The 10,958-nt window shown below is 56.5% G+C and overlaps 1 protein-coding gene across 1 annotated transcript in view; it reads right to left on the bottom strand.

Moving 5' to 3' along the window:
- LOC132243806 (uncharacterized) overlaps positions 1–8,649 on the bottom strand; it is a 31,931-nt gene extending 23,282 nt beyond the window's left edge. The window contains exons 1-2 of the mRNA XM_059714191.1: positions 8,506–8,649; positions 6,448–6,610 (exon numbers count right to left, since the gene is read on the bottom strand). Of these exons, the coding sequence (XP_059570174.1) occupies positions 6,448–6,610; positions 8,506–8,649 (307 nt within the window). The remainder of the gene's footprint in view (positions 1–6,447; positions 6,611–8,505) is intronic.
- Between the last annotated feature and the right edge of the window lie 2,309 nt (positions 8,650–10,958).

Genomic DNA, 10,958 nt, shown 5'->3' on the forward strand with positions numbered 1-10,958 from the left:
CCAGAGTTTTAAGGATCCTGAATTGGGCATTTGTAGCCAACATTACGACAATAAACCTTTCGACCCCCAACCACACTCTCCACCCCAAACCCTCCAAGTGCACTTGGTACAAGCACTTACCTCACGCCTCCAATACTCCACCAACAGGCCCTTCAGTCACACCTGCCACAACAAAAACACCCCATTAACCAGGCTCTCCCCCACCAACCACCCCCCTCCACAGCACATACACCCCTACAAGACCTCACCTCCCCCCACCCCTCCCACCAACCCCGACACCCTCCCCCTTACAGCCACCACCCCGGGGGCCCAGAGCAAGGCACAAGCACAACCCCCCACCACACTTCATTTGCCTACACAAGCTGGGAAACACCACACTCCCCCCTGAACCCCAGCTCTTCCAGCCAAGCTACAGCTTCAGCTCCCCTCTCCCTTCCAGCACACCATGAGCAGCACCACAAGCAGCAGCTCCTCTCCCCACTGCTGCCCAGGCCAGACCGCCCCCATGTCCTCTGCCCCCACCCTGCCTTATACGCCTCAGCCCAGCCCCTTCCTGCCCCCTCATTGGGCCCTCACGCCTCTCCTGCCCCAGGGCCAGCTGCAGCCCCTTGACTCGCTACTTGCCTCCTCCTGCCCACCGAGGCCCCGGCCACCCTGCAACAACACTCCCTGCCCACAGCCCTTACCTTCTTGACCCTGCACAGCCAGCCATTCTCCGCTGCTTCAGCACGACAGGCCAGCAACAGCATTTTGCAGCCCTGCCAGGTTGGGCACGTGCCACAGCCCACCACACCCGACACTCCTGCACAGCACAGAACTGAGGTCTCGAACCCTGCCTCAATCCTAACTGACTCTAACTCCCAGCCACAAGCCCTCATCGACAAGACCAAACCAGCCTCTCACCTCCTTTCTCAAACCCAGCTCCCCCTCACCAACAGTGCCAGGGCCCCACAGCAGGGCATCAAGGGCCATGAAGTGCTACTGTCCCACATCCCACAGAGACACTTCCTCCGGTCCCACTCGCTTACTTGGCAACACAGGGCCAGGAACACCAGACAGCCTGCCATGCTTGCCAAAGCAGTCACCGCACTAAAGCAGCACCACTCTCATCCCTCTACCACACAGCACAGAGTAGCACAGCTCCAGGCAGCTCCCCAGAACCTCCCTGGCTGGTGGCACCCTTGCCCTGTGCCTCAACCGTAGACTCCATCCCACAACCCACCAGCCTCTCCACACTGTTGCCACCCAGCAAAGGCTACAAGTCATCCCCTCCCTCTCTCACTAACCCCTGACACCAAAATACCTCTTTCCCCCCCACCCTGACTACCCACCCTGATGTCCAACAGCCACCATCCACCCTGCGCACCTCCAAAATGAGCCCCACCCAAAGGGGCACACACACAGCATATCCTCCTCCAAACAGCAACCACAGGAGCAGGGGCTGCCATGCAGTACCCCATCCCACAGGCACCCATTCTCCAGCCACAGCACACATGGGCCTTTCGCTGGGTTCCACCTTATCACACTGCTCACCACCGCCTCTGCCTGCCGTGACTCACCACACAAACTCGGGGTGCCCTAGGCCACCAGACCCCTTCCTCCTTCAGGGGCACACAGGCACCACTGCCTCAACAGGGTGGGGCGGGGAACATTCACTGCCCTCCCCTCTTACACTCCTGCCAGGCCCTCAGCAACCCTGCTGACTGCCTGCACACCTCCAGCTTCTGCAACACCAGGGCCATACACCACAGCCTCCTCCCTGACAGTCCCCCCCCACCTCAGCACACCTGCCCCACTCACAAAGCCACCCCACCTCACAACCTCCCCACCCAAGCTATCTCCCCTCCCCCAGTGACTTTATGCCAGGCTGCACCCCACCACGAGCCCCCTTATCTGATACCTGTGGCCACAAGGCAGTCAGGCTCGCCACAGGGGTCCAGAGGCCCACGGTCACCCTGCTTCCCCTCACCCACCAGCTCTATCCCGCCGTCCGTCCCTTTCTACAGCAGGTCCTCCGGGGGTCCGTTTGCCAGGCAGGCCCCCATCGCAGGCCAACACCAGGTCCACACAGTTCTTGAGGCTGAGGGTGCAGAACAACAGACCTCTGTCTCCTTCGACACATAACATCTTCCCACCCAGTTGGGACACCCTGGGCGTTCCAAAAACTCTCTGCCACCTACACTGACCCTGGCCCAGGTCTCGCCGGACCATGGGCACTGCCCTAGAGTCACTCTTCCCTCTACCCGCAACTTCTGCCAGCACCACATGCAGACACTCACCCCCCCAACACACATCACATGCACAGCAGCCCAGGCACACGCTCAATGGCAGAGCTCACTCAGCAGTACACATGGCTGCACACACAGCCTAGCACATTGTGCAGTGGGCCAAGGTTGCAGCCCATCTCGCATGCCACCAAACACGCAAAGGAGGACACTAGCACTTTGGCATCTGTCACCAGAACGAGATGCACCTTCACACACCGCATGCACCAGCAAGCACCCTACCCCCTCCCAGGCACCCACCGCTGCCAACACGCGGCAGGACGGGCAGCAGGCCCCCCGGGTACTCAGGACACTGGCCACAGGCTTGAGCCAAGCCACCAAAACAGAAACCAAACTTGTCTACCTTAGCCTCTCTCCCAAAACTGTGCCACTCCAGGCGCAACCCGCAGGTGGCACACCAGCGGTTTGCACCGCACCCCACAAGACTCCTTTCCACCTAGACAATGGGCAACTCTGCACACGCCAACTTCTCAGCCTCCTTCCTGGGGACATTGCCCACACGCTGCCAGGAAAGGGGCCTTAGGAGGGACCGCACGTGGCAGCAAGGGGTACGGCCTCTGCCTCTGGACTTTCGGTCCTCAGAGACACGCTTTGAGAAAATGATCCAGGGGCCCGGCATAGGAGGTCATGCTCAGAGGCAACTGACTTGGGTTCATCAAGGGCAGGTCCTGCCCAACTAACCCTGTTTCTTTTTCCCATCAAGCCACATGGTCCCTGAATATGGGGGTCATGGCACATGTCTTCCTGGACTGGACAAAGGCCTTGGGCAAAGTTTCCCCCCACATGAGGTTCACACAACACAGCGACTGTAGTGCCCATGCCCACCCGGTCCTACGGGTGGCAAACTAGCCACGCAGTCGCACCCACACAGCAGTGACAGACGGGTCACTTTCAACCCAGAGGAACACAGCTGACACAGTCACCGAGGGCTCGGGCTGAGGGCCTGTACCGTTTGACATTTCGCTCAGCAATCCAGACGCAGGGGTGGCAAGGGTAGGCTGGGGAACACTCTTCTCCATACAGTGGCCAACAAGGCTTTCAAACTTGGCATCGCCTCCAGGACAAACGCGAGCCAGAAACATGAGGACGTGGTCCGCAGGGCCCGCTGCACCCTGTCCCACATCTACAGACACATCGCAAGCGGGTCCTGGGAGTCAATCCTATCCCTCTCTGTGGTGCCGGGCCCACCGCAGTCACAGTCCCATGTCTGGTCCCAAGAGGGAGGTGGCCGGCACAGAGAGCACCGCCCCCTCAGTCACAGCATGGCAGGGCAGGCCCTACAAAGCAAGGCGACTGGGCCCAAACCTACAAAGCCTCCCCCAGACTAGGCGGCGATAGCATCGGGCGACCGTCGGGAAACTCGCGTGGAGGAATGGGGGGGCCTTGAGGGAGGGTCTGGTGCCCGATTCCAGCGCTGCCCAGAGTCGCTGGCAGGAACAACCAACGCTTGCGTCCTACAGTTCTGGTCTCCCACCCCTTTCTCATCAAATAACTAGGTGACTGTAACATTAATGCCTTCACAGTCAGATGGATTGCAAATTAGCTGAAGGGTCATACTGAGAGGGTAGCAGCGGACAGGTCTTTTTCAACCTAGAGGGAAGTAGGCACTGGAGTCCCCCAGGCCTCGGTCTTTGGGGCCACACCGCTCCATTTCTTTATTAGTCACTGGGACGACAGCCTAAAAAGCAGCCTGTTCAAATTTGCTGACGAGACCAAGATTTGGGGTGAGGTGGGCACACGAGTAGAGAAGGACAGATGACAGCAAGATGCGGACAGGTTACAGGGGTGGGCTCACAAAAATGGATGCGTTTCAATGCTGACAAGTGCAGAGGGCTGCACTTTGCTAGTAGGAACCAGCAGCATGCTCAGAGGCTGGGAAACTCCCTTCTGAGCATGGTGGCAGAAAGAGATCTTGCAGTCATTATTGACTCTGAGATGAACACGGGCCCACAATGCAAGGTCACAATGGGTAGGGCTAACCGTCACTTGTCGTGCATCTACAGATGCATCACGAGCAGGTCCAAGGATGCGATCCTCCCCCTCTATGTGACACTGGTCAGGCCGCAGCTGGAGTACTGTGTCCACTTCTGGGCACTGAGCTGCAGGCGAGATGTCGACAGCATCGAGAGGGTCCAGAGGAGGGCCACCTGCACGATCTGGGGGCAGCGTGGCAGACCCTACAAAGAGAGGCTATGGGACCTGAACCTGTTCAGCCTTCACCAGAGAAGGTTTAGGGGGGCCTGTTGACCATCTATAAGCTCCGCAGGGGGCACTCGCAGGCTTTGACAGAGACCCAGTTCTCCGTAGCACCCCCCCCCCCCATAACAAGGAATAACAGCCACAAATTGTTAGCGAGTAGGGTTTAGACTAGACATCCAAAGGCACTACTTTGCAATCAGGGTGACTAGGATCTGGAACCAACTGCCAAGGGAAGTAGTGATGGCTGCTATCCTGGGGGGTCTTTCAGAGGAGGCTTGACGTCTACCTGGCTGGGGTCATTTGAGTCCGGTTTCCTCTCCTGCCCAGGGCAGGGGGTCAGACTCAATGATTGACAAGATCCCTTCCAACCCTACTGCACACAGGGCAAACGGAAAGCTTCCCCGAGGGCACGTCCTTCCCTCCCATTTGATCACATGTTCACACGTGCCTCCCATTCATGTGACAGCGTTGACTGACTGGCTAGCAGAATGTTCCACATAGAGGGAGCGGCACCTTGGCGGCTACAAGGCCTACACATGGCCGATTCAAACATATCATGTGGCTAAGGTGAAAATCGTGCTGTGCGCACCGTGCCTGCTGGGAGCTGCCACACCCATGATCTTAGCATGCAGTTTCATGACTGTGGACATGGCCATGCCCATTTCTTTAAACTCTCTCGCGCACACACGTGTGGCAAAGATGTCTTTAGAGCGACCCCGGTCTTGGACCCTCAGTGACTCAGCATGGGTGCCTTTTTCATACATAAGCGTTAGATGGTGTTAGTCAGCCAAAGGTCGGGAGAATCTCTCTCCATGGGTACTTGTCTCCGATGACCGAGTTGGAAACAAAAGGGAGGAGTCAGCCGTCATGGGCACCGCCACATTTTCTTTTGGGTGTCGCAGGGGTAGGGTGTGCTAACCGAGATGGGGTTCTATCTGATGCATACCTCTATCATTTTACAGGCAACAGCAGGTGACCACCAGGTGCCACGGGCTGCACGTGGGAAGGCTCACTGGGAGGCAGGCACCCACGGACAGGTAAGCAAGAGCCAGAAATCATAAGCGTGAATCTGTTCATGCTTGCATTGGTCTGTCGGACATTTGGGGTCCCAATTGGAGTCCCAATTCTTTTCACTTCAGCGATCAGGGGGTGACCCATAGGAAATGTCAGTAGACCCTGGCATCAGTAAGTACTTCTGGGGACTGGGTCAGGAGCACCCACCGTCCCTGAGCTTTCACGGCTTGGATGATTATGGCCCCCCTTCTCCGACAGGCTCAGCAGTCATTGGGAAGGCCCAGAATCCTCTCCATTTTGGTCTCCACCACATTTTCCAGGTTGAAGGATAAGGCACGCGCATCTTTTTGCCCCGCACAATGACTTGTGTCTCAGAAATCCAACCCAGGGAGCTCAGTAGACTTCAGTCTAGGTAACGTGAACACAGGCACCTGAAGAAGAAGGAGAGCAGAAAGCATACTTGCGCTGCCCCCGAAACAAAGGCGGAGGTGACATCTGGACCATGACAGCTGGCACCTCTGCTTGCCAGCGTGCAAAAAACTTGAAGGGCACCATTCCTTGCTAAGTCGGTATCGACACGGCAATTGATTCATCTTGTTCTGTAGGGGTCTCGTGCACAGGAAGGAAAATCATGCATGTGGGAAAGCTCTGCGGAAGTGGCTGCCACTGTATTTTCATACGTTTCTTACTAGACTGCGTCACATTGGGGGTATGGTGTCTATGGGCTGGGTTTCCAGCATTTCATTTGGGGCAGCCAGTGGTGAGACCACCACTTTCCTGAACAGGCAAGGACCTACGATAGCCAGCCTCAGTGTTAGTCATTTGGATCCAGCTGGAGCCAGTCTGCCTATTAGCTCATGCAAGAAAGAGCTTGCTCTAAACTTTCAATGAGAGAAAGAATTTGCACACTAGCTCTACTCCTAGAAAATAGAAAGGGCTTTGCTCTTACTGGATGCATTCACTTGTGTGACAGCCAAAACAAAGCCCCGGGCCTCGTCCTCATCCAGAAGCAATGACCTGCGCAAAGCTACAAGGCTGCTCACTCGGTGCCCTGGCACAAGCTCGCTCATGGGCACACAGCGCACTGGGCAGCCAACGTTAGGCCCCGTAAGCTGTGGCAGCACACAGGGACAAGCACTCCCAATGCCAGAGAAATGCAAGGCTATGAGGCTGTCCCTGGGCCCAGCCACCAGCAGGCGATCCTCCTGTTGGTGCCTCTCATTGACAGCAATGTGCCACATGGCTTTGCTTTTTCCAGGAAGGGCCAGCAGCTTAGGCTCCCACAGCCAGGGCCCGCTCTCCTTGCCGGCCTGCCCCACACGCAGCTCATGCGTGCCTTTGGACAGCAGAAGCTCATTGGGGCTGCAGGTGACTTCCTGGACATCGCATTGTGACTCCTCTGCGAGGACAGCCAGCCCTTGGGGGCTGGGCCAGAGGTGGCAGAGCGGTAGCTGAGCTCATGGCCTTTTGCCTTTCAAGGGCCATGGGGGCAGCCCCATGTCTCAAGCTCAGGCTCAGGCTCGGGCTCAGGCAAGTCCTGGGGGAGGGCGCAGTGAGGGATGCCCTGCTCCACCCTGCTGTTGAAGGCAGAACCTTGCTTTGGCTTTGCAACGCCCTCTTGGAGCCCCGGGCGATGTCAGTGCCACGATACGCAGGAACTGGCATGCTCAGTAGGCAAGGTTCTTTGAGCAGGTGGGAGATCTTGTTTTTGACCGGACGAGCAGTTTGAAAAAAGGTCTTAGCAGGCTTTCGGACACAGCCCCCCTTCTTCAGGCCTGGGGAGTCCCTGCTGGTCTGAGGCCGCACACAAAGAGAGAAGCTAAAAGCACAGCAGGGTGCTGGTGAAAACGGAGAGCCACAGGCACACGGGCTACGGGGGACATGGGATCCCAGGCACATGGAGAATCCACCCCGCAACGCCTGCAGGCCCCCAGCCCTCATAACTGCAGGCTACAGTGATGGGCCAAGCAGCCTCACTTTTTACAGGAGCCACCTGGGACTGGAAACCTGGGGACCTGCCCATGACCAGGACAGCTCCCAGCCAGCCCTGGGCTGCTCAAGGGAGCACAAGCAGGCTGGAGGTGGCTGGGGACTTTCCGGTTTCAGGCCATCTCCCACCAGCTCAGGACAGCACGTGCAGGCTTCCCTGTGCAGCTCTGGGGTGGCTGGGAGCTGTCCCGGTCACAGGCAGGTCCCAGTCTCCTGCCTCAATTGGGTGACTGAGGCGCGGGGCGTGGAAAGATCTTCAGGGGGGTGGGGGTCAGTCCCAGCCCCCTACTCTTATCCTCTGGTGGGGCAGCCAGCAGCAAGTGAGCTGTCACTCAGGGAATCAGGGTGAGGGGCTGGGCCCTGCCCATCCCCTGCAACTCTTTCCACACCCTTCACCCCTGTTCAGGGAGCAAGGGTAGGAGCTCCCTGCTGCCAGGTCAGGGGGATGTCGGCCCCACCCCAGCAGCAGACAGCACCCCAGGGCCCAGAGAAAAGCATCTCGGTGCTCCCTGCCACCCCTCTGCACTAGCCTGAAGCTGGCCCTGGTGTCTGCAGGGGCCCATTGCTGGGCTACAGGTACCTGGGTGTAACTCTGCTCCCTGCTCCTTGCATGTGTCAATGCCTGCCCAGAAAGCCTTACTCCGGCTAGGCTTATGCAAGCGTAACTTGGAGTCAGAGTAAATACATGTGCAGACATGCCCGCTCCTCGTTAACTACTGCGTGGTCACTCTGCTACCTACATTTACAGGTAGTAGGAAAGCATACAGTAGCCTGTGTTACCACACAGTCCCCGCTGCACACAGTTACAGAGCGACCCTTTACCGTGCGGTAGATTGGCCTTCTGTGTATGAAAGCACCTCATGTGTCCGCACCTGCTAGATACTGTATGTCTGCGCTGTGGGATTGGACTTACCCAAGCGAGCCGAGGCAACGGAAGCAGCCTAGAGGCATCAGGAGGGTACTCTGATCTGACTTCTTTTTCCCCCAGTCCTTTAAAGCTACCATGTGCATCTCTTACCTGATGCTGCATCGTGCAGAACAGGCGCATCCTGACCTGTTGGTCTTTCCAGACGATGGATTCCCTGTTGACAGTCTGTTTAGAGAGCAGGGCGTGGTATTTATCCCGGATGCCAGGCAAGTTTCCAGAGACAGCTTCACACATTCCAGAGTTCCGTGGAGATAAATAACACCAGCGCTGAAAAAAGGTGAAGGGACCCATGTTTTTCCATAAATCACAGCAAGTAAAAGCTACATTTCTCAGGTACCAAAAGCCATCCTGCAACTCTACAGACACATTTCGAAGCAGGCCCGTTGGTTAGGCACCGTACAACTTCCTTCCCATGGAAAGTTACTTAATGAATTGTATCTTGTCTTCACCATTCTATGTCCGTTACCTCTCCAAACAGCTGTGAACCTTCACAGGGTGTGGTGAAAGTCTGCTCATTAGCCCAGCTGAAATGTTCAATGTTTAAGGTAAAGCAACGTTGCAAATAGGTATACGTGTTTAAAGGACAGCAAAGGGCCCAAGGGTACCAAGCTGGGCCCGACCCACCTGATTTGCCTTCTAAGGCAAGAGGATGGGCTCTGCACACGTGGGCGCACTGTCGGACCTTGACTCAAGCTGGGCTTTTGCTACGGTCTCCCACAACATTCCCACAGGTGAGCCAAGAAAGTCTAGGTTGGATAAAGGGTCTGGAAGGTGGATCAAAACCTGCCCAGATCATTGCATTCAGAGGGTAGCAGTCAATGGCGTGATGTCTGGTGGGCGGTCAGGATCAGGTGGAGTGCCTCAGGGGTCAGCTCTGGGCCCGTTTGGATCATTATCTCTATCGGTGACCTGGAAGATGGCATAGAGTGCACCCTCAGCACCAGGGCCAGCCCACAAGTTTTTGGGGTCCCTTGGCATGAAGAAGGCATCGGCAGTGGTGTGGGGGTGGCAAGCACAGAGGCGGGTGAAGGTGTACCAGGGCCCTGGGTAAACACAAGAGTGGAGGCCCCCTACCACCATGGGAGCTGGGCTTTGGGTGGGCAGGGGGATAAGGGCCCCTTCCCCTCCTAGAGCTGGTAATGGAGGCTGGGGAGACCCCTGCCTGGCTGTGGGGCACATGCCCACCACTTCTTCCTGCTCCCCACCCCCGCTACAGCCACTTGTACACATACACGGGGCAGACAAGTTTCTCCAGGTAAAGCTGATATCTTTTTGAGACCAACGACACGGTTGGAAACAGTTTTCTAGCCAGCTCTCCAATTTAAGCACCCGCGATCAGGCCGAGGAAGCATCTGCGGTCGGTGCGCGCTCTTCCCAGATGGAACAAAAAGTAAAGATGCTGGAGGTGGGCCTGCATGCAAGCCAGTCAGTGACAGTGTAAATTGAGGAGTCGGTGTCCGAGAGCCAGCAGGGCTCATGGAACCGGTCCTTAAACCGCTTGTTACTGAAGGAGCGAGTTTGGTCGGAGACGCTACAGACATTGTATAAACACTACAAAGCACAGGCTGCCTTGCCAGCAATGGCCTCTTAGCCAGCATGGATGTTACCCTTTTTTATGCCACTATCCCCTGCCAGGACAGCGTGCCCCGCCTATCTCCAAAAGCAAGCTGGTGACTCAGAGTACAGACCCAACGACATGACAGAAATGCTATGCTTCATCCTTGCATGCAACAATTCCACTTTTAACAAGCACTGCTTCCTCCAGGCTGTGGGCCCACAGAAGGCCACCCTGTTTATGAGCCACCTGGAAGAAGACTTCCACAAAGACTACACCATCCAACCCCTGCTGTGCTTAAGCCAGATCAATGGCATCTTTGTTGTTTGGACCACAAACTGGCCACATCTCCGACTGAGTTCCATCAGAAATGCGTCAGTCATCGCCCCTCTGTCCGACTGTTTCTCGTGGACTCTGGCACTGACGTCTCCTTTCGAGACACGATGATCAGCATCCTGAATGATAAAATACATCCACGGCAGATGAAGAACCCATGGACCAAAGTCCATGTCTGCACGGAGCCAGCAGTTGCCCTAAACATGCCACAAAACCCGTGATACCCAGCCAAGCCCTCAGGTAGCACCGAACTGGCTCTGCAGGCAACATGCGGGATTGCCACCTCAAGCTCTTAAAATGGCGTTCACATGGCAAAGACACTATTCCAGCAAGATAGCTGCATGTTTGAAAGAGCCGCCCAGATACCACGTGACCAATGGCTGCAGTGCAGAAGGAAAGCCCCCGATACTTACGCACTGCGGGTTATGACGTATCACCGCTCCCTTGAACCTACATGGAAAATCCTCAAAACATTGCAGCCCACACTAGAAGGAGACCCTATTCTTCCTGAGATCTATCCGGAGCCACCTGTCCCGACCTCTCGACAAACACCAAGCCTTGCAATCCTCATTGCCGGAGACAAACTTATTGCAGTCCAAAATGCACCAAATTGGTCCAGGCCATGCCATGAAAAAAAGTGCAAAGCCTACCA

The sequence above is a fragment of the Alligator mississippiensis genome, chromosome 11, assembly GCF_030867095.1.
Source record: "Alligator mississippiensis isolate rAllMis1 chromosome 11, rAllMis1, whole genome shotgun sequence".
Classification (NCBI taxonomy): domain Eukaryota; kingdom Metazoa; phylum Chordata; order Crocodylia; family Alligatoridae; genus Alligator; species Alligator mississippiensis.